The sequence below is a fragment of the Lissotriton helveticus genome, chromosome 2_1, assembly GCF_964261635.1.
Source record: "Lissotriton helveticus chromosome 2_1, aLisHel1.1, whole genome shotgun sequence".
NCBI classification, from domain to species: Eukaryota; Metazoa; Chordata; class Amphibia; order Caudata; family Salamandridae; genus Lissotriton; species Lissotriton helveticus.
In genome coordinates this window covers 1,996,629,345-1,996,654,199 of record NC_136059.1, presented here as the reverse complement: position 1 = coordinate 1,996,654,199, position 24,855 = coordinate 1,996,629,345, and the positions used below count along the sequence as shown (strand labels likewise).

General features: G+C 43.8%; 1 protein-coding gene across 1 annotated transcript in view; it reads right to left on the bottom strand.

Moving 5' to 3' along the window:
- Window positions 1–24,855, bottom strand: part of LOC144819000 (uncharacterized) — a 752,739-nt gene that overhangs the window by 695,875 nt on the left and 32,009 nt on the right. The window contains exon 2 of the mRNA XM_078676962.1: window positions 10,334–10,434. Within this exon, the coding sequence (XP_078533088.1) occupies window positions 10,334–10,434 (101 nt within the window). The remainder of the gene's footprint in view (window positions 1–10,333; window positions 10,435–24,855) is intronic.

Genomic DNA, 24,855 nt, shown 5'->3' with positions numbered 1-24,855 from the left:
CGGGCAAGGCAATTGCAATCTAAATTCTTCTCTAACTCGTTCATCTATTCAGATGGTACTAGAACTATGAGATGGCATATTAACTACGGTTCCAAATAATAAAGAGAGAATTAGAAACGGGATATCGTCTCTTATAGGGAATTTGTGCGCTAATGTTAGGGCGCAGATATTTAAACAACATGAATAATATATGAAGTTGGCACTTGTGTTGAACACCAATGTTAGGATATCATAATATTAATTACAACTTACTACTCGATGGCGCTTGTATGAAAATTTGCGTTAAAGAATTGGACACTACAAGATGGCGCCCGTGAAATGTAATATAAATTGCCACTCCAAGATGGCACCCGTGCTGGACGCCAAAGTCGGGATACTTCAGGCAGACTGTTGGTAAGCACGCCACACGAATATTATTGTGCAATCACTTACTATAGCGGTTTTTGAGACTACTAGGATATCCTGTTACATATATATATACATATTCTTTATTGTTTCCTATTAGACACGAACACGTGGGCAAATTATGTGAAACTTGAAGATATTTGTAATAACGGGGAAATGCTGATATAGGATTACAAGGTGAGCATGGAACAGACATATGTGTTCTGTTGTTACTTTGTTTAGACTTTGGATGCTATAATTGAGAATACTGAGTACGCTGTTATTTTACTATAGGTAGTGACGGAGTCACTTGACATAAAGATACATTGGATTAGGATTTACTCGGATGTTGGAGTATTATGATTTGGTGAGCACGCCATAGGAATATTATCGTGCAATTACTTACTATATGATTTGGTGAGTGTTACAATGGTTACCTATAATTTTATTGCCCACAGTGACTTACTAGTTATTACTTGGGTAGTTTGAGACCCATGTTTAGTACTTGACATTAGTATTTGATAATTTTATTTACAGATGTGGAGATATATACTTGAGATATAACGGGTCTACTAGATGTGGATTAATTAAGCGTGGATACGCCACTGGGAATAGGTGAGTGTTCAAGCAGGTAGAGTGTTGAGACTTATCAGATAACCTGTAGGCTAAGGTTGTTATCAGTGACCGAAACCTTTACCCTGTACTGAAGTATGTTGCATATGACTCGTATGTAATTATAGCTTTGAACTTTGTAATATATTTTGATTTGCATTTAATGACGTGATTAACACGGATTTGGTAAAATTGGGTCTTCTTCAAATAACCAGTTTGTTAGTACTTGTAAATACATATTGGACCTAAGTTATGGTCGAAGGAACTATTAAGAATGATTAATAGTCAATTCATGAAAATGTAAACTGTATTTATTTTGCTATTTCTAATGAGTGTAAATTGAAACTGATTGTGTGTATTTGGGTTGCAGCCCTGAGGAAGTCATTAGTCCTAGACGGACTTGACGAAACGTGCGTTGGCTGCGAATATTTTATGAGGACATTTGGATTGAATGTACAAGAAGACTGGACATTAAAGGATATAGTGGAAACTATATAAAGACTATTTGTTACATGATTGAGTGCTCGGAGGATTACAGTAATTGTTTGGACCTTTGGTTGTCTTGGTGACTGTGGTAACCAGTCCCCCACCTCCTCCTGAGCACCTAAGTGATTTATTGCCTTATTACTTGTACCTTGACTTGTGCTGTGCGCTCTTGTATACCGTTACCAATATATATTTTCAATAACTATATATAGACTTGCCTTGAAGAGTTTTTGTTCTGATAATTACAAATGATTTTGAAAATTAATGTCTAAAAACTCGATTGCAGAGAGACTGTACTTTGTAGTAAATTTTACACGTGCAATGACATGTGACATTACAAGATCAGACATGATTAATAAAAAACAACACAAGCCAAACTATCCAATAATACTTAAGTGCAGACAACAAGAGATTTATACATTAAGTGATGCATGATTTATCTGGGATTAGTGTCACTTATTCCAACCTTCAATGTCAAATGAGGTAAAACAATTTAGGAAAATGATTCATAGCCATAAATGAAAGCCCCTAATTGCAACCACCCAATCATCCTTCACAAAGTCACTTAGAGCAGACAATAGTACTGTTGTATGCCACAGGTTAGTTGCTAGGGATATTAAAAATAAGACAATGAAGAGGAGACCAAATAAATGAAGGACCCCCTTCAGAGGCTAACAGCTAGCCTTAAAAATATCCTTATGACAGACACCTCCTCATTAATGAAGTAGAGATTTGTCGAAAGAATATTAGGGGAACAGTCTTGACTATAATAAGAAGATTAATCATCATTCAGAGAGTACCACAGGTCATAAAAAACAGATTGATCTATTTACGCATAACACAGCTATAATCATAACCAAGCCAATGACTGGTATATAAAATGCCTTACCTCACACAGCTAGTGTAAATACCTGTTTGTGCCCCCAGCCCAGACACCCAAATGCATATGCATTGCAGACTGCTGTATGAGGAGTGCTTTACTCGTTCAGTAATACCATGGTATGAGTATGTGTGCAACATAAATTTCATTGAACATCACCTTGAAATTGTGGGGTTGATGAAGCTCAAAGTGTTCAAGGACAGACGTGTGCTCCTGTAGGGAGTAACTAGCACTTACTACTACAGTGGTCCCCTTTGCCCAAGTGTTGTGGGAGATTTCATATGAAATGTAGATTGATCGAAACATATCCGCTTGATACAATTGTACATATCTGTATGAAACAAATTTCCTTTTAAATGTTTTTTCAAAGACATATTTTCATTCAGTATGGACAAGGGCCAGATGTCCAAACATTGGAAATACCGTTTTCCTAATTATGATTCTCTCCAAATTGCAATTAGGAAATTGGTATTCCTAAAGTATGAGACTTATTGAGTTTCATTTAGGGATTCCTTGTAGGAGGCAAATCGACATACCTCATGAATAATAATGAGGGGGGAGGAGCAGGGGTTCATCGCAGGGGACACTTTTGTGCCACGGGCACACCACCAGGCATTGGGTGATGATGCTAGGCCCCCTTTGAGGGTGTATGATACAGAAGGCCAGGGGGCAATTGGCAGAGGTTGGCCAGAGGCAGACCTGAGGGCCTGAGCTTCAGGGCATAGTCAGGAACGAGGGATCGTGCTGAGACCAGGCACTAGATGGTGGCAGCGGAGGGCGCAGGATTTTGAGTAGAGTGAGGGGGCCAGGCCAGTTCAGGGGTTCACAGTCTGGGAACTGTACCAGCAAACCGGGGCTGTCTTTTCTTCCAAATGTTGCAGCAGCAACAACAGTAGCAGACTCGGAAGAATTCAGTGCAGCCCATTGACCCCGAGGGCAACTGAAGGCCCGGCCCGTGCAGTTAGCTGGTCTACGGCGTTGTACAATAAGATCATCCCCCCCCCCAAGGAGGTTTGGTGTGGCCTCTGCATTGCAATAGGCAGGAGGGTGGAGTGCAACCCCCTACGGCCATTTTCATAGAGGGATTCTTTCAGCATCAGCGGACGGACTAGGAGGGTAAGATCCAGCCCCTCAGCAGCATTGAGTTCAAGATGTGGTGGGGCACCACGATGTAAGCACGTTTGATTACGAGAAGGACAGACTGAAGGAAGGGGAAGTGCGGGACGAGGATGAGTTATACGTCGTAGTGGGGGAGGGGAGACAGCTGCAGGAGGGGTGGGGGATCTACTAATCATTCTAGTCATAGTATTTTGCAGGCTACAAATTCCATGCACTCTCAAGGAGGAAGTGGTGGAACCATGCAGAGGAAAGACTTGGTGAGATGGCGGGCCCAGGAATGGGCACCTACTTTAGCACCAAGTAAGACAACACGGAGCGGGGCGAACACAGATGTTATGGTATCTGTGGCCATAGAGGCAAAGGAGCCTTCAGTCAGAACAGACGTCCACTTGAGCAAAGGTTGTTACGTCAGAGATACAGGCGTGGAAGTAGAGGCAAAGGAGACTTTAGTCAGCATGAAGGAATGCTTGAGCAAAGATCGTTACTTCAAATATACAGGCATGGGCATAGAGGCAAAGGAGCCTTCAGTCAATGGGAGGCCTGCATGGGAACTCACCGCATGGTGGCCACTAAGGAGAGAATATGGTAGGGTGACTACATAGAAATGATGAAGCTACTACACAGGGAGCTGAGGTCAAAGGAAGGGTCCAAAGAAGAAGAATTTGACCTGTCCAAGTGGCTGAAGGTGCTGATCAACACTGAAAACTGGACAGCAGCATTCCTTATACATTCCAACATATACTGCGAAAAGTACCCGGAGAGGTCAGTCACACTTTTCAAATGCATGGATATCATTAGAAAGGCACAAATAAATTACAGTGGCTATGCATAAGTCCAGTACCATGAGGAGTTCAGAGCCTGTATGGTAATCGACCCAGAGGCGCAATGGGGGTGAAATTGATATGGACTTTTAGCAGTATACAATGGGGTCTGCCAAGTTTTGTAAAAAAAATGTCACAGCTAGCTGGTTACCGATTGTCCATCGCCCCTTTCAGAGGCCAGGCTAACCAATTGGGAGCTTGCTGGGAGTACAACAAAGGGTGTTGCACAAGAGAATATTGTAGATTCCAGTATGAATGATCCATGTGTGCAGATAGGCACGCTTTGGTTAACTGCTTCGGGCGGGGGGCAAGCCCCAGCAGGACAGGGACTTGCAAGAAAGGGCTTGTATGCCCATTAAATTGGACAGGTTGAGATTTTGGCTTTTTCATTACGACAAACAGGATGATGGTAGGATTTTGTAGCAAGGGTATACATTGGGTTTCAGACTGGGATACGAGGGCCCGCGGGTGAAACGCTGGGACAATAACTTGAGATCAGTCCGTTTTGCTATGTGCACCTGTTTCAATAAAGCGGCCTTTTTCACACAAACCAGGGTTTGTGGTTTGTGCTGCTCCTCTTCTTCCCCAAATATCGGTTCATTAATTTTGTTTCTTAAGGACGTGTACAGATGTGAGAAGCAAGCACATACTTTCCTTTCTGCCCCTACCTTGTTTCTAGTGGAACTGCTGATCTTTGAACTTCTCATTTCATAGAGACACAATTTTAGAGTTCATAAATCACCTTAAATGTCATTTCTGCATTTGATTTAAAAAAGCAGCTCTTGTTCCACTCTGCAATTACACTTCAATACACCGAAACCTTATAAGAGAGACATAGCAGGGTTCCTTCTAAAACTACAGAAGCATTTCTCAAACAGGTTCTTAGATAGAGTTTGGCTGACCTAGGCATTTAATCTATCAAATACACCAATAGTTTAATGTTGGTCGTAGGCATGTGGAGAAACCCAATTGGATGTTTTGCATACAGTTTTTACGTTAAAGTCACTCAAAATGTCTAACGAGCAAGGTATCCTTTAGAAGGTCAGATGCTCTTCAGTTTTTGCAAGATTTCAGAATACAGAAGGTTTTCCAACAAGCAATGCCTGTTTGATCTAATTTGGTGCTTAGCAATGTGAAAGAGGGAAATGTCGGAAATCAATTCTGTGGAACTTTTAACAGCCACTTTAAGATCCCTTTTGTCAACAAAACCTGGATGGGGTGTACTATGTTGTTCAGAAATGACAAACTGTCAGCAGTCTGATTTGTAAATTGACTGGGGCAATTAAGTCAATGAAATTAGCACGCTGAGCAAGAGTTTTTTTCACATTTTCTTCTGATGAAAGAGGATCAACCTAAACGAATTTTGTAATGTGCCATCGGATTGGTTTCCAACGTATGCCAGCAAGTGGAAGTTGATTCTGCTACTGTTTCTTAGGATAATTAAATTGTAGGGATTTATCTGGGTAGATCCTTGTGATTTGTCTGCCAAACCAACAGGTATGAGTTTTCAGTTAGCGAATGAATCAGGTGGGTGTAGCGACCACTGAGTTTCTTCGGAATCAAAATGAAATTATATTTGATGCTTTCCATTAATGGACGTTTATTGCCAGTGGTAATACGGATGTGGAGGAACTGGGTCTGTCTTGTGTGGATTGCTTCATTTTGAATGGCTCAGTTTTGTTTGTCTCACAGCAAAATTAGAATACATTTTAAAATCTGCTGATTGGTCTACTTTCTAAATTTTTTAGCTAATAAACACATTTTGTGGTGCACAAACTTTGAACTTGCACATAATATGATACTCGCGCAACTTGAACAATTATTTCCTGGGCAGGATTTTGAGGGTTCAAAAGAAACTTTGAAAATCAGATGCTTTGGCTCTTGGTATAGTGCATGCTGAGGAATTAGCTGGATAGAGGCAGTTTTGCTGTAAATAGTTTGAAAGGGAAATTAGTTACCTGGGTCCCTGTGATGGTCGTCATGCTGAATTATGAGGAATGTAATCTATTGTTTTTGCAGCACAGCCTTCTTGACACATTCTAAGCGGGCACAAGGCGAAAGCCCGCAGCAACAGGAGAGCACATGAATTATGAGTTTTCTGTTTGACGTTGGTATGACCGGACACAGGAATGGCTTAATGAAATCTTGCAAGATTGCAGCTTTTTTGTTGCTTTACCAACACTTTAAAGGGGTATTAGAATATGCAAAAAGAAATGCAATAATGCGGCCATGACAGGGTCAGGATGGCATTCAAATCCTGATAAATGCTTTCAAAGAATGTCTGCTGCAGTACAATATATAAATAAGGCAGCACTCTGTACAAATGAAAGTAGGAGATAAAGAACTGAATGTGGCAAAAGAGTGATTATCGAGTGTACTTCTTAAATATAAAATAGTTCCTCGTGCACTGCAATGGAAGCACTCTCTAGGAGTTGGAATGATACCTCAAACAGCAACAGTATTTTGTAGGAGACACCTGCTCCACAAAAGCTTACTGTATGCATTTAGAATAGTAGTGAAAATACCTCTGGCAGACAGCTAATAGCTACTAGATGTTGCACTCACTTTTAAAGCCAATCAATGTCTTGGGGGTCAGTGGTTGAGCTTCACATTTAATGAATGTGTTGTTTCTAATGTCATGAGGCAGTAAATTATACTGGAACTCGGATCTGCTCCAGGGTCTGTAGTCCTGGGGAGGGGCGTCTGTGTCAAGAGTCTCAGGAGTAGATCGGATGCTCTCAGATCGCAGGGGGTGGGGGAGGGGGGATGCGTGTTAAACCACTGGTCCTGGCTAGAGTCCAAAACTGGGAGCAACAGTTCTGAATGAACACAAATTGTGGATACATCAGAGGATTATATTGGTCAACAAAATAACGAGATAGGAGCTGAGCAACAAATATCATCTTTCTTGAATAATAGTTTCAAACACGTTGTACAGCTCACTCCTGTTTTTAAATAGCATTTAATACAGACAGTTTGCAGCACGAGGAAAGGGATATTTGGAGGCTACGATGGCAAAAAAGGAGAGTGGGGGACTGGCAGAGTGAGGTATTGCCACCACCATAAACTATATTGGGACCTACAAAAATGGGGGTGAACAGTGGGATGGCAACAAAGTGTGGCGGTGCTACACTTAAACATGCACACACTGTTCCAAGACCCAGCCAGGCCCAGCCCTTCATAGGTTACTTCTGCCCCAGGTCCACTAAACGGTCGTAGCTGCAAATAAAACAGGCTTTGCCATAAAGCATATTGGAAGATGCATTCTTGCTTATTCCAATGACGAACGCAACTTTCTGTAACAATGATGGCCCTTTTTTTAATGCACTATTTCACTGCCTGGCTGGTTCCACAGGACTCCGAGATAAAGCATAAAATGTAAGTGAGCATAGAGTGCAGACACCATACAACCGCCCTCAATGGAAGGCCCAATATCCAAGGGCGCCTCATTTTCAGTCAAATAACTGCCTATTTAATATCCATCCAGTTGAGTTCATTTCACTGGAAGGTTCAAGCAGAAGAGGAATCTCAGTATGGCTCTAAAGTCTGAGAGTGGGGGAGAGACCAAGTGTGGATACAACACAGATGAAGTCACAACTTCGTTGAAGCGTTACCAAGTGTAGGAGAGCGAGGACAGGAATCCACAAGCATCAACTGAGGGTTGGGGAGGATCCGCAGCTCATAAATGGTACAGGGCATACAACTCAGCTGGGGAAGAGAGAGGGTGATGGCACGGAGTTTGGTTTGTATTTATTAGTGAATGAAGCTCCTTTAACAGAGATGATGTACACAGTAACAAGGCGGTACAGGATATCACAGGCTAAAAAATGGTTACATTTATCTGTGCTGGTGAGAGAATGAAATAATACAATATTACATACAAAGTATATTATACACCCTCACACTTTTTATTTACCTAACACATAGTCACAATTTCAGGACCTGTGAAAAAAAGTGATTTGCCTAGAATCACACAGTATTTGGTCAAGTGACAAAGTCAGAATTGTAACTCAGGTCACAAGTCCACTCCTCCTCTCGTGGGTGGGTGGGTGGAAGCAGACAGTGGGTGATGAGATACAAGTATGCTGAAAGGATACAGTCCCCACATCTTTGAAACTGGTGGGCCTCCAGAGAGGCAGTGGTCCATTAAAACGAATTAGTGAGAGCAATCTTTGGGAGGGAGCAGAATGGTTTAAGAGAGAATAATGGCACCACAACTGACTTTACTTCAAGTAATGCGAAAGTGAAGGATCTGATTGTTTGGAGGGTGAAAATGGGTCCAAACAGCGTGATACTTTCAATTGCGATCGAGCGGGGATACAAATTAATCCAGCGAAGGGGCACAGATTAGTTAAAAAATGTAGAAAGATTTGCGGTTTATTTTAAATGTAGCTGCATCACCATTTCTAGAGAGAAACAATAATGCACACATTTGCCTAATGTACAGGGCCATAAAGAGATTTAATATTACAGCATTTTCCTCTAGTTTTGAAAAGAATAGTTGTGGAGAATAGTATAGGACTGCAGCTAGGGAAATGAACTCCAATACGGGTCACTTCTCAATGACTACATAGGCTATATTTCTTTACCTCCTCTGTGACTGGGTAAAGAGAGAAACACAAAGTAAAAAATGATATTTAGAAAAAGCACATTTTGCACATTAACATTTACCCACCAGTCAGTGCCAGCGTTTGGAGCAGAGTTGAGACTGATCTGCTTACAGCTGGGTCCAAACTGAGGTGGCATGGTGTACAAAATAATGATGGCCTGGAATGCAGCTTCAATTATCAGTGACTGAGATTAAATCAATCATTCGATCCATCACTTTTTTTTTACTTTAGTATGTCACCCTAAGTAATAAGGATATGCCCCGGCGCGGGTCATGTACACACTATGCCACTAGAATCAAGCAATACCCAGCTGATGAGCCCGTAAAAGGGCAAACTTGGGTTTTGGCAACTGGGTTGCTCATGTTCCGGTTCAGGGAGGACCTGGCTTGGTAGTTTGGGCTGAACTGTTCCCACTGGAGCAGGGTCGAGACTGATTTGCATACAGCTGGGTCAAAATTGAGGTGGCACTGTGCAATGGAATGGGATGTAGCCCTGAGTAATTACCAGTGGCTGAGATTATTTCAAGCATTCCATCCATCACTTTTTGTATACTTTAGCCTTGGGAGACACAGCAGCAGCTGAGGCCGATTTGAAGTAAGTCCAGTTTTGTGACAGCAGTCCTTAAACATTGAGGTGAGCGGTCTACTTCTCGTGGACCTACTGAGCCCATTAGGAAGACTAACTGACAATATCCAGGGACATCTTAAGGATTTTGGGGGCACCAGGCCAAACATAATTTTAGGGCCCCTGTTCTGAACAACTAAGAGTTTATTGTCCATTTTGAGCTCATTCTTGCCCTCAGCAAGTATGGTCTCATCACAGTTAACCCCCTTCGTCGGCCCTGAAACCTTTAAGAGGACCACAGTCCTTCAGGGGGGCCCCATTCAGTGCAGAGCCTTTGAACATTTATGAGATATTGGAGACATGGGAACCCCTTTTTATTTTGTGCAGGGGTCCCCATCATCTTTGCATTATGTCACTGTTTGGGACTGTCTTGACAGCTTAATGAAGTGGCCCCCAGAAAGATGGGGGCCCTGGCCCAGAGCCCACTTTGCCCAGGACTTAAAATATCTCTGACAATATCCTAGTCAGACATCCACAATGGTTTCATAGAACTTTAAAATGCTCCTTCCCTGACCATCGCTAAACACTTTAATATTGTTTGCGGTAATTCTGCACATTTACTCGAAGGACTCCAGCACATATGTTACATGTGTTCGAATTGTTATGAGCTAACACACCTCCTTCATAGCATAAAAAGCATTAAAAAATGCCAGCCAAGACCACAAAGTAAACAAGTACAGTGTAACAAGTGGGTAGCATAAGGATTGGGCCTACTCCACCTCATACACAGAAAAATAAATGTGGTAATTTTAGATTCCCCAAACCCATCATGTTATGTTTGGTTGTATTTTTCTTACCGGAGATTTGGATTTTGCAGCCGTTAGTAAAGACATTGTAATTTCAGACAGATAGTCAAAAACCAGGAAATCCAACTTCCCTCCGTACACCAACTGAGGAACTAAGGAGACAAAAAATAAAGTTATTTGTCATAAACTATATGCTTTTGTTTTAGAATTTATCTGAGGTAAAGAGATTTACGTTAGTTAAGGACTGAAACATTATGACAAGTACAAGGGACTTGAAAACACTTGCCTCTATAATTTGGAATCGAAAAGAGACATAACCCAAGACTTTGGATGCATCTCTTACAAATCTTTGTCAAAACCTTCAACTTAAGGATCAAAGTACGCAGACGAGGTATAGGGAACAATTAATAAAAACCATGCGAGCAACGTTTCAGACAACAGTCACAATTTCAATAATCAGTATTTTAAACGCTTCAAACTAATTTAGCCATTGAAGTTATGATACGATGTAAATTGTATTTCATGTTTTAAAGGTCTTCAGATATTTGGATGCAGGATCAAGGAATGCCCACATGAGATAAAATGTATTTGTTAGGTCTCGCCTGTCGATGCGCATGCGCATCGAGCTTGCGAGACTATGGGGGCTTAAACAGTCTTTAACCAACTTGCAAGGAATCGTGGCGATTCCTTGCAGTGCCCGTGAAATTCAAGCTCAATGCGCATGCGCATTGAGCTTAAAAGCGCGTGCACATGCCCCCAGCCGCCTGCCTTGCATGTATTTTCCCTCAGGCGCACTCCTCCCACACCCCCGCTCCGCCCCCTCCCCTGCCTGCCGTGTCGCATTTCTTCAGTTCCCTCAGCCGCACTCCAGGCCCCTGCTGCTTTCACACCCTCTCCCCGCTCCGCCCCCTCCCCTGCCCGCCGAGTCGCATTTCTCCTCCCCCCTCCCCTTCTCTGCCTTCCCTCCGTCTTGTCTCTTTTGGTCTTATTCTTGTTTTAACTTTTTTTTCATCTTGGTTTGCCTTTCTTCACTTTCTACTGCAGTAACACACTCAGTTTGTCCCTTCACGCGACAGCATCTCTCAAATTGCTGTAAGTCTACAGCGGGTTCTTTTTGATGCTCTACTTCGTTGCAGTTTGTATTTTAAATTTGCACACTTTTGATGCGGCCGCTGCTTTCACTTTTGCGTGCACAGGGACGAGTCCTCTTCACATCCACCCCCTACAAGTGGTGCCTCCCGCTCACGTGCTGCTGGGTGGCTCTTGTTTACCCCACACTACCCAACCCCCCATCTTCGGGCCACTGCACTGTCTCGCCCGCCAGATTTGCATTTTGCCTAGCACCCTCGCCTTCAGTTCTCGTTGACAGTAAATAATAAAGCGTTTCCGCTATGCCGGCTCTGCAATGCAGGGCCATGAACCATGTATGATAACATCACCCAAAGTCACCATTCACATACCGTCTATACTACCGACTTTCAAAGGCCCTCATGCTTGTCTGGCTCCTCCCTAAGTAAAGCAATCCAGAAGTACAACTCTGAATCAAAGACTCTCTGCCTCATCACCATTTGCCAGCATGCGGAGACTTCAAAGACTTCAAGCTGTGGCCATAATCAGGCCCCCTGCTTGCCATAACCCCTCCCTTTTCCCCCTCCCTCCTGGACAGCCTCGCTCTCCCAAGCACCTCGCTTAGGCACATACATACACCACTCACGTGCTCCCCACCCCCTCCTCCCCCGATCACTTTCACGTCCGTCCGTCTCCCTAGATATAACACAATTACACGCAAAACTGAAAATGTACAGCTCAGCTGTTGATCTCCCAACTCAATGCCGTATGTGCGACATCAAAGAGTTTAAATACCTATATTCCAAGTGCTACTGTTAATGCAGGTTAAGTGAAACTACTAGTTGTTTTGAAACTGGCATAATAAACTCATGTTTTAAAAATATTATTTTAATCTGTGCCAATTGATTGTAGTTTGCACTCGCCACAGGCAGCACAGTCACACACCCAATGCCACTCACACACGCAACGCCACTCACACATGCAACGCCACTCACACACGCAACGCCGCTCATCGACGCAACGCCACTCATCGACGCAACGCCACTCACACACGCAACGCCACTCACACACGCAACGCCACTCACACACGCCACTCATCCACGCAACGCCACTCATCCACGCAACGCCACTCATCCACGCAACGCCACTCATCCACGCAACGCCACTCATCCACACAACGCCACTCATCCACGCAACGCCACTCATCCACGCAACGCCACTCATCCATTTGCAAAACGAAAAAGGTCAAACTCTTCTATTGCGAGACCTATTGCATTTTCAATGCTTGTTTTACTAATTGAGGTCATCCTCTCACAGTCTAATAAACAGTCTGCTGGAAGCTATTCTTCTAAAAAACAATATACTTTAACAAGCATCGTTAATCTGAAGTCTAATTGTGATTGCTTTCGGAAGCTCACTCTGGCCACCTTGATGCTCCTACTGCTACACCAAGTCCATTTGTCCACAGGCTGAGGTGCATGGATCCTATCTGAGCGGATGCACATCTTCAGTCTGTAAGCGGGAGACAGTGCACATGATGGAGACAGAGCTTCACAGTAACATGAAGCATGTGTTCCCCCCGCTACTTCCTATTCAAATGCAGATGGCCTTTACAACCTATCTCTAACCTAGACACCTCCTGCGATCATGCTCATCGCAGTAACAAGGCCGCCTCTAAATGGGTGAGCAGGAAGTTGCATGTAGGCACTTGACCTTTGGGCCTTTTTCAGTCATTCTGCATAGGTGACAACTGGGGAAGTGTGGTTAACAAACAGAAATAGGGAGTATCATTCCCTAAATACAACAAACTAACACAAATACAGATAATCTGTGAAGAATCTAGGCTTACTAAGACCCAACTAGGTTATCTTCATAGACTTCCTTCCCTTTACTCCTCCTGCCAAGAATTCATGAAGAAAGTGAGGGAATCTCGATCACCATTAGTACTGGAGTCTACTTACGCACCACAAATGGTAGATTTAGATTAGAGGTTTAAGGGGACCCTGAGACACAGCTAGGATTAGGGGCAGGGAATATATTTGAATGACTTTGGAAGTGGCAATGGTACATTTGAGGGGGAAATATTTCAGAGTGCCATTAAGGCCAATCTAAGGAGCACAGCGTGCTAAACACAGTATTTTGTATGTAGCAGGTCTTTTGACAATATAAATGTTTACCAAGAATCCATTAGGTCCCTTTTGTCTCTCTGATCCATGATCATTCCATATACGCTGACCTTGGCTAATGCCAGGAAGATTTTCATAACAAATTGGTGACCAGTCTTTCTGGAGGTTCTCACTTTAGGACTCATTCTGTAGTGCACTCCCCACCCAGAGACTATGCTTCCAATCAGCACTTTTTACTATCAAGCACTTTTACCATGAAATGTGGGAGCCAGTTGTCCCCCATTGTCACTCATGTTACTCCAAAAGGTTACTATCAATTTCCTACTCTGGTAAATATCCTCTACTATTGGCCTACACTGCCACAGAAATAGTAACCTGCAGGCTAAATAACACTACATATTGTTATCAATGTGATCCAGCATCACCAATTTAGTGTTTAAAGCACCAGTCATCCTGCATATGTGTTTGCATACAACTACAAGAATGCAGAAAATTTTAAAGTGCACGCTTAACAAGAACAACCCACAGAGTTAACCGGTTCATGCTTTTATTGAATTGCACTCCGGGTCCAACATATTTTGCACCACCAGACATATTTGCGGCACTGTTCATGTAACTTCACAATCTTCTGATACGAATATCTAAATAGAATGAAGAGGTACAGTAATCCAGAAGCAGGAATTAGGTGGGTTTATAATGCTCATGACAGTATCAGGTGAGTTACTAAGTACATTTTTCTTATTTTAATGAGCGCAAAGAATAGGTTTCTTTGCTCAGATTGTCAGTAAGGCAAATCCCATTTTGCGCTGGCAATTGATAAGCTCTTACTTGTAAAATCGATTTGTGAAATCTAGGAAGATACACCAGTTAAAAAGAGAGCAAGCACTAGAAGCAAAAAAGACAAAGTGGTACGCTAGAGTCCAGCATATTGCTTTGTGTTTCAGAACTTAAGCCACATTTTGAAAATCTCTAAACGTTGCTGTTAAAATAAAAATTTGAATTCTGAATAGGTTTTTGGTTGTGAATTTAACAAGCTGGTTCTTAATTGGTGTATCTGTTTAGTGTAGTCTTGTTTCTGTAGATCTGCGTATTGTTCTGAGGGTTGAATCATAAAAATTACTTAGGTTGGGATCCCTGGCTTCCTATATTGACTCAGTGGGGGTCCAAAGAAGCAAATAAATTAAGAACCGCTGGTGTGGGGTATGTAGAAATGTTGGTTAGGTAGAATGTGTTTTCCTTGCACAGTCTTAGGGACTCAAGTTAGAGTATTTTACTGAATTTATTATTAACCTGATAGCCACTTGACTTGCGTGCAGCCGCCGGCCATTAGCCGTACATAGAGAGGGCTGGAAAGCATTCCCCTGTGTTTGCACCAGAGGACGATTTTGGAAAAGGTGATGGACAGAGTTTCTGAATGATGCAGAATACTCTTACCAAGTCAATAGATCATGGTTTTAATCCATCACTGTTTTTTAGCTCACTGCACCATCCCAGCTCAGAACCTGGCTATATGCAAATTAGTCTGTTCCTGTCCCAGTGCATGATGGGAACAGGGCAAACCAAACTACCAAGCCAATTCTTATACTGGGAAGGAAACAAGCTTCCGGGGACCGGTTTCTGGCATCACAGCCTTCTTCGGCCTGGCTTGCCTGAATCCTGATGGTGCAATGAGCAAGGGACTCACGTCTGAGTATACCCTCCCACACATAGTGTGGATAAAATCGATTTTGGAAAAGGTGATGGACAGAGTTTCTGAATGATGCAGAATACTCTTACCAAGTCAATAGATCATGGTTTTAATCCATCACTGTTTTTTAGCTCACTGCACCATCCCAGCTCAGAACCTGGCTATATGCAAATTAGTCTGTTCCTGTCCCAGTGCATGATGGGAACAGGGCAAACCAAACTACCAAGCCAATTCTTATACTGGGAAGGAAACAAGCTTCCGGGGACCGGTTTCTGGCATCACAGCCTTCTTCAGCCCGGCTTGCCTGAATCCTGATGGTGCAATGAGCAAGGGACTCACGTCTGAGTATACCCTCCCACACATAGTGTGGATAAAATCGATTTTGGAAAAGGTGATGGACAGAGTTTCTGAATGATGCAGAATACTCTTACCAAGTCAATAGATCATGGTTTTAATCCATCACTGTTTTTTAGCTCACTGCACCATCCCAGCTCAGAACCTGGCTATATGCAAATTAGTCTGTTCCTGTCCCAGTGCATGATGGGAACAGGGCAAACCAAACTACCAAGCCAATTCTTATACTGGGAAGGAAACAAGCTTCCGGGGACCGGTTTCTGGCATCACAGCCTTCTTCGGCCCGGCTTGCCTGAATCCTGATGGTGCAATGAGCAAGGGACTCACGTCTGAGTATACCCTCCCACACATAGTGTGGATAAAATCGATTTTGGAAAAGGTGATGGACAGAGTTTCTGAATGATGCAGAATACTCTTACCAAGTCAATAGATCATGGTTTTAATCCATCACTGTTTTTTAGCTCACTGCACCATCCCAGCTCAGAACCTGGCTATATGCAAATTAGTCTGTTCCTGTCCCAGTGCATGATGGGAACAGGGCAAACCAAACTACCAAGCCAATTCTTATACAGGGAAGGAAACAAGCTTCCGGGGACCGGTTTCTGGCATCACAGCCTTCTTCGGCCCGGCTTGCCTGAATCCTGATGGTGCAATGAGCAAGGGACTCACGTCTCAGTATACCCTCCCACACATAGTGTGGATAAAATCGATTTTGGAAAAGGTGATGGACAGAGTTTCTGAATGATGCAGAATACTCTTACCAAGTCAATAGATCATGGTTTTAATCCATCACTGTTTTTTAGCTCACTGCACCATCCCAGCTCAGAACCTGGCTATATGCAAATTAGTCTGTTCCTGTCCCAGTGCATGATGGGAACAGGGCAAACCAAACTACCAAGCCAATTCTTATACAGGGAAGGAAACAAGCTTCCGGGGACCGGTTTCTGGCATCACAGCCTTCTTCGGCCCGGCTTGCCTGAATCCTGATGGTGCAATGAGCAAGGGACTCACGTCTCAGTATACCCTCCCACACATAGTGTGGATAAAATCGATTTTGGAAAAGGTGATGGACAGAGTTTCTGAATGATGCAGAATACTCTTACCAAGTCAATAGATCATGGTTTTAATCCATCACTGTTTTTTAGCTCACTGCACCATCCCAGCTCAGAACCTGGCTATATGCAAATTAGTCTGTTCCTGTCCCAGTGCATGATGGGAACAGGGCAAACCAAACTACCAAGCCAATTCTTATACTGGGAAGGAAACAAGCTTCCGGGGACCGGTTTCTGGCATCACAGCCTTCTTCGGCCCGGCTTGCCTGAATCCTGATGGTGCAATGAGCAAGGGACTCACGTCTGAGTATACCCTCCCACACATAGTGTGGATAAAATCGATTTTGGAAAAGGTGATGGACAGAGTTTCTGAATGATGCAGAATACTCTTACCAAGTCAATAGATCATGGTTTTAATCCATCACTGTTTTTTAGCTCACTGCACCATCCCAGCTCAGAACCTGGCTATATGCAAATTAGTCTGTTCCTGTCCCAGTGCATGATGGGAACAGGGCAAACCAAACTACCAAGCCAATTCTTATACTGGGAAGGAAACAAGCTTCCGGGGACCGGTTTCTGGCATCACAGCCTTCTTCGGCCCGGCTTGCCTGAATCCTGATGGTGCAATGAGCAAGGGACTCACGTCTGAGTATACCCTCCCACACATAGTGTGGATAAAATCGATTTTGGAAAAGGTGATGGACAGAGTTTCTGAATGATGCAGAATACTCTTACCAAGTCAATAGATCATGGTTTTAATCCATCACTGTTTTTTAGCTCACTGCACCATCCCAGCTCAGAACCTGGCTATATGCAAATTAGTCTGTTCCTGTCCCAGTGCATGATGGGAACAGGGCAAACCAAACTACCAAGCCAATTCTTATACTGGGAAGGAAACAAGCTTCCGGGGACCGGTTTCTGGCATCACAGCCTTCTTCGGCCCGGCTTGCCTGAATCCTGATGGTGCAATGAGCAAGGGACTCACGTCTGAGTATACCCTCCCACACATAGTGTGGATAAAATCGATTTTGGAAAAGGTGATGGACAGAGTTTCTGAATGATGCAGAATACTCTTACCAAGTCAATAGATCATGGTTTTAATCCATCACTGTTTTTTAGCTCACTGCACCATCCCAGCTCAGAACCTGGCTATATGCAAATTAGTCTGTTCCTGTCCCAGTGCATGATGGGAACAGGGCAAACCAAACTACCAAGCCAATTCTTATACTGGGAAGGAAACAAGCTTCCGGGGACCGGTTTCTGGCATCACAGCCTTCTTCGGCCCGGCTTGCCTGAATCCTGATGGTGCAATGAGCAAGGGACTCACGTCTGAGTATACCCTCCCACACATAGTGTGGATAAAATCGATTTTGGAAAAGGTGATGGACAGAGTTTCTGAATGATGCAGAATACTCTTACCAAGTCAATAGATCATGGTTTTAATCCATCACTGTTTTTTAGCTCACTGCACCATCCCAGCTCAGAACCTGGCTATATGCAAATTAGTCTGTTCCTGTCCCAGTGCATGATGGGAACAGGGCAAACCAAACTACCAAGCCAATTCTTATACTGGGAAGGAAACAAGCTTCCGGGGACCGGTTTCTGGCATCACAGCCTTCTTCAGCCCGGCTTGCCTGAATCCTGATGGTGCAATGAGCAAGGGACTCACGTCTGAGTATACCCTCCCACACATAGTGTGGATAAAATCGATTTTGGAAAAGGTGATGAACAGAGTTTCTGAATGATGCAGAATACTCTTACCAAGTCAATAGATCATGGTTTTAATCCATCACTGTTTTTTAGCTCACTGCACCATCCCAGCTCAGAACCTGGCTATATGCAAATTAGTCTGTTCCTGTCCCAGTGCATGATGGGAACAGGGCAAACCAAACTACCAAGCCAATTCTTATACTGGGAAGGAAACAAGCTTCCGGGGACCGGTTTCTGGCATCACAGCCTTCTTCGGCCCGGCTTGCCTGAATCCTGATGGTGCAATGAGCAAGGGACTCACGTCTGAGTATACCCTCCCACACATAGTGTGGATAAAATCGATTTTGGAAAAGGTGATGGACAGAGTTTCTGAATGATGCAGAATACTCTTACCAAGTCAATAGATCATGGTTTTAATCCATCACTGTTTTTTAGCTCACTGCACCATCCCAGCTCAGAACCTGGCTATATGCAAATTAGTCTGTTCCTGTCCCAGTGCATGATGGGAACAGGGCAAACCAAACTACCAAGCCAATTCTTATACTGGGAAGGAAACAAGCTTCCGGGGACCGGTTTCTGGCATCACAGCCTTCTTCGGCCCGGCTTGCCTGAATCCTGATGGTGCAATGAGCAAGGGACTCACGTCTGAGTATACCCTCCCACACATAGTGTGGATAAAATCGATTTTGGAAAAGGTGATGGACAGAGTTTCTGAATGATGCAGAATACTCTTACCAAGTCAATAGATCATGGTTTTAATCCATCACTGTTTTTTAGCTCACTGCACCATCCCAGCTCAGAACCTGGCTATATGCAAATTAGTCTGTTCCTGTCCCAGTGCATGATGGGAACAGGGCAAACCAAACTACCAAGCCAATTCTTATACAGGGAAGGAAACAAGCTTCCGGGGACCGGTTTCTGGCATCACAGCCTTCTTCGGCCCGGCTTGCCTGAATCCTGATGGTGCAATGAGCAAGGGACTCACGTCTGAGTATACCCTCCCACACATAGTGTGGATAAAATCGATTTTGGAAAAGGTGATGGACAGAGTTTCTGAATGATGCAGAATACTCTTACCAAGTCAATAGATCATGGTTTTAATCCATCACTGTTTTTTAGCTCACTGCACCATCCCAGCTCAGAACCTGGCTATATGCAAATTAGTCTGTTCCTGTCCCAGTGCATGATGGGAACAGGGCAAACCAAACTACCAAGCCAATTCTTATACTGGGAAGGAAACAAGCTTCCGGGGACCGGTTTCTGGCATCACAGCCTTCTTCGGCCCGGCTTGCCTGAATCCTGATGGTGCAATGAGCAAGGGACTCACGTCTGAGTATACCCTCCCACACATAGTGTGGATAAAATCGATTTTGGAAAAGGTGATGGACAGAGTTTCTGAATGATGCAGAATACTCTTACCAAGTCAATAGATCATGGTTTTAATCCATCACTGTTTTTTAGCTCACTGCACCATCCCAGCTCAGAACCTGGCTATATGCAAATTAGTCTGTTCCTGTCCCAGTGCATGATGGGAACAGGGCAAACCAAACTACCAAGCCAATTCTTATACTGGGAAGGAAACAAGCTTCCGGGGACCGGTTTCTGGCATCACAGCCTTCTTCGGCCCGGCTTGCCTGAATCCTGATGGTGCAATGAGCAAGGGACTCACGTCTGAGTATACCCTCCCACACATAGTGTGGATAAAATCGATTTTGGAAAAGGTGATGGACAGAGTTTCTGAATGATGCAGAATACTCTTACCAAGTCAATAGATCATGGTTTTAATCCATCACTGTTTTTTAGCTCACTGCACCATCCCAGCTCAGAACCTGGCTATATGCAAATTAGTCTGTTCCTGTCCCAGTGCATGATGGGAACAGGGCAAACCAAACTACCAAGCCAATTCTTATACTGGGAAGGAAACAAGCTTCCGGGGACCGGTTTCTGGCATCACAGCCTTCTTCGGCCCGGCTTGCCTGAATCCTGATGGTGCAATGAGCAAGGGACTCACGTCTGAGTATACCCTCCCACACATAGTGTGGATAAAATCGATTTTGGAAAAGGTGATGGACAGAGTTTCTGAATGATGCAGAATACTCTTACCAAGTCAATAGATCATGGTTTTAATCCATCACTGTTTTTTAGCTCACTGCACCATCCCAGCTCAGAACCTGGCTATATGCAAATTAGTCTGTTCCTGTCCCAGTGCATGATGGGAACAGGGCAAACCAAACTACCAAGCCAATTCTTATACAGGGAAGGAAACAAGCTTCCGGGGACCGGTTTCTGGCATCACAGCCTTCTTCGGCCCGGCTTGCCTGAATCCTGATGGTGCAATGAGCAAGGGACTCACGTCTGAGTATACCCTCCCACACATAGTGTGGATAAAATCGATTTTGGAAAAGGTGATGGACAGAGTTTCTGAATGATGCAGAATACTCTTACCAAGTCAATAGATCATGGTTTTAATCCATCACTGTTTTTTAGCTCACTGCACCATCCCAGCTCAGAACCTGGCTATATGCAAATTAGTCTGTTCCTGTCCCAGTGCATGATGGGAACAGGGCAAACCAAACTACCAAGCACCAGAGGACACCTGTTTTTTTTAAACAAAGGATGGGGGAGACATGGACTCACCATTGTGCCAGCCCCCGGTTCCCCCCTCCTGCCCATCTGTGACATCCGCGTGCACGGTCACAGATTACCAACTGGACAGAGAGGAGCAAGGAGGCAAGAGCGCTCTCCTGCTCTGTGCTCTGGTGGGGAAAATAAATGCCTGACACTGCTTCTCCACATTGGAGGGAGGCCATGTTGTAACGGGGAGATTCTCCCCTTTCCAATAAAGCTTTTCTGAAAAAAAAATTCCCGGTTGTAGTTCACAGTTGCACTGCGATCCACAGCCAGGAAACCATCAAAGATTAGTATTGGTGGGGGGGAGGGGGTGGAGGGAGATGGCCCTCGTGGTGAATGGGCCATTACTCCCTTGGGGGCATAATTTTTTTTTATGTTGCATAATTTGCTCTCCCGCTAAATAATTCCAGTGACCCTGGTTATTGCACTGTGTGGTTTCACAAAGTTGCAGGGTCTGCTATGCAAATGTGAGCTTCTTGAGATAAAAGGTAGATTTTGGCTTTATTAAATTAGTTATATATTAGCAAAAGCCGAGCAACTCCACTAACAAAGTTTTGCATATGCCATGACATATGCTGTGGCATTGGGTATGTGGCAAGGTTAAGTAAAACTGTGCTTTTTTGGCTTTTTTTAGTGTCTTTGGAGAACCAGGAGATTTAGTTTACCAGATTTGTATTTTTGTGCTTATTTATTGTTCGACACGCACACAACCACCGGCTGATTTAGAAAACAAATTCTACCTTCTACGTAGAACAGTGTTTTAGAAGGAAGGTTTTAGCCAGTCAGCAATGATGGCGTCTTTGCGGATGACTGCTGCCCAGGCTCTAATTCGGCTTATAAAGGACAGCTCTGAGGTAGAAGCAGATACTGAGACAGCATCTGAAGGAGAGGAAAATGGAGCAGAATCTGGAAGTGATTTTTCAGTCTGCGGAATGCCATGTGACGACTTGTCTTTGAGTGATTTTGAGGAACATGATGACGGCAGTCACGCTCTCCCTTTATAAGCACAGTATGTGCAGCAGAGTGACCCAGACAGGGTAAACCAATCCACACAGCAGGCACGTGGAGCATCAAGCACAGTTGGCGTGCTCTCTTGGCAAATTTCACGGTTCGCTGGAGACGCTGGATGTAAAGTCAATACGGACAATTAACTACATCCATCTCCTTTTGAATGTTGACAAATTGTTGTACAGCAAACAAAGTTGTGCACCGCACAATGTCTGAGGGATCATGGAGGCACTCTAAGGCCTCATACTAGGGCACACCAGTGGTCTACACTTCATTTGAGGAGTTAAAGATGTTTTTGGGCCTCACGTTCAAAATTAGGTTAGTGCACAAACCAGGCTTGCAACCCTACTGGTCTACTCGCATGGTTTGGGTAACACCCATCTTCGCACTGTACATGAGCAGAGGTTGTTTTTTTCTATTGCAACATATTCTGCTGCATTGGCCCGGGACCATCCAGACCATTACTGGTTGTTCAAAATTCGGCCTGTTGTGGAAATTTTTTCTGGCAGGTTTCCAGAGATTTATACTCCTGTAAAAATGATAGCGATTGATTAGTCCTTGATCCTGTACAAAGGTTGGCTGCCGTTCAGGCAGTGAATTCCGAGCTAAAGAGTTTGCTATGGCATCAAGTTGTACATGCTGTATGAGAGCTCAACAGTCTATCTGTACAGCTTGAGAGTGTATACAGGGAAGGACTCCAGTCTAAACACTGTAGGTTGCCCCCCACGCTAGGGGTCACAGGAAAGATTGTATGGAAGCTTCTCCAGCCACTCCTTCACAAAGGTTACAGCCATTATGTGGACAACTTCTATAAGGGAGTAGAGCGGTTCGGTGAGCTAAACAAAGCTGGCACTATGGCACATGGTACACTTTGTTGTTGCTGCAAATGATTCCCACTGGAGGATTCCCACGGGTATGAAAGAAGCTCCAAAAATCTCATAGCACTGCGAGGCATTCCAACGAACTGCTCGCAGTCAAGTTCTACGAGAGCACTGTCCCAATCACGGTTTAGGGTCTGATGGTTTAAGTTCACAAGCCAACCTGTGTACTGGATTATAAATAGTAAATGAGTGGAGTCGATAACAATGACCAGGTTCTTCAGCTATGCAATGCGAGTTGTAAAACTCGCACTTACTATAAGAAGCTGTTTACCCACCTGATTCAGATGGCACATACAATATTTGTTTATCATCAGACCATCATGGGACGTCTCGTGTCTTTCCTTGACTTTCAGCTGACCATCCTAAAAGGTCTTACTGCCACAGAAGCAGCAATCTCCACTTCATATGCTCTCGAGGACGTGACAAGCAAGGCTGCAGGATCGACACTTTGCTGACCGCATTCCTGAAACAGCTCAAAAGACCTGACTATGTCGTCATTGTGGAGTCTGTTCTAAGCAAGAATAGAGAGAAGAGAGTGGTGTTTACTGTCCCCAGCTCTGTGTTTTCCTACTGGTTTTCTGTTGTATCATACAAAATTGAAGTATTGAGAGATTATATATATAGGTGGAGTGCCATAAGGTAAACTTTTCAATGACTGTATATGTGCACCTACCTTCCATGGCCACTACTTCACTAGGAAAGCAGCCATATAATTTGCTTTCCTCTACTCTTCCTCTAGGGCCTGCTTGACACTTTTACCTGCCATCAGAACGCGACAGGTGTTCCGTTCGCCTATTGACCCACACTGCTTATAATCGTGGATGGAACAAAGCCACATTATCACTGTGTGGCAAAAATAAAGTCGACTAGTTTTTTAAGTTCTTTTTAGGGAAAGTATGTATACAATACAAGGGCCACCCTGATTGTCCATGAGCACCAGAGTAAGTATAATAAGTCAAACAAATGTCTTGCGAGACTCATTCACTAACTCTTATACTTTTAAATTCAATTAGTAACTTCACACTTACAAAGCAAAAGTAGAAGTATTGGTGATTGAGTCCCATGGGACCTTTGTTTGGCTTATTACATAGAAAACTTAAACAGTATTCCCCAGCATGTTAGCCTTAGTTTCTAAGGTAGATATGTCACTCAGTTTAAGGAATATAGGCCTCAGAAGGCATTCTCTGATACCCCCAACTTGTATCCACAAACAGGAAGGAGTTAGAATTAGCACAGTGAGTGCACTGTTTTCTTGTGCTTCAAGTAGCTAGCGACGGAAGGCGTCAGTATTGGTTCACTTGGTAAGTATAAGGGATTAGTCAGGGCTTTGAGGACAGAGACATGAACGGGTAGGAAAACCTTGGGCTAGGTGTGCTTTCACAGGGAAATCACATAGATAGGAGACAGATAATGAAGGTTCAAACCCATGTGCGCTGCATTCACTTGGATATTGAATTACTCCCTGTCAACTAAGCAGATGATTCATAACCATAAAGAATGCAGCAGGCAGCGTCCTCCCTCAAAATCCCAACATGCACACACCCTACACCTCAAACAGCTTCACTGACTCCCAATTGACAGCTCTTTTCAAACTCCTACCACACACATTCAAAGCCTTGCACAGCACGGGCCCGGCATACACCAATACTGCCTCAGATTTCAGAATCCTTAAAGAGACCTTTCTCAGCCAGATTCATACTCACACACATTCCATGCATACGCATCAACAGAACAAGGAGAAGTGACTAATTAGCCCCAAAAGGGTGAAATGGCCTGGCTCTACACATGTACACAGTCTCTAAATTTACTTTATTCTGCACAAAGATCAACACTTGGCTCTTGGACTAGGGTATAGAGCGTACCTTATCTAGTGTCAGGCAATCAGATATAATGTCCTAGCAGAGTTATCGGTGGGGTTCAACCAAATGCTAACCCATAATAAAAGTGGCACCAGCTGAATACTACCTTCATTAAAACGCTGGTTGTAATGAGATTAGGGTGGACGGCGGTGTACTCAGCAACCGTCATAACAAACGGTTTTCATCTGCCTGAAGAG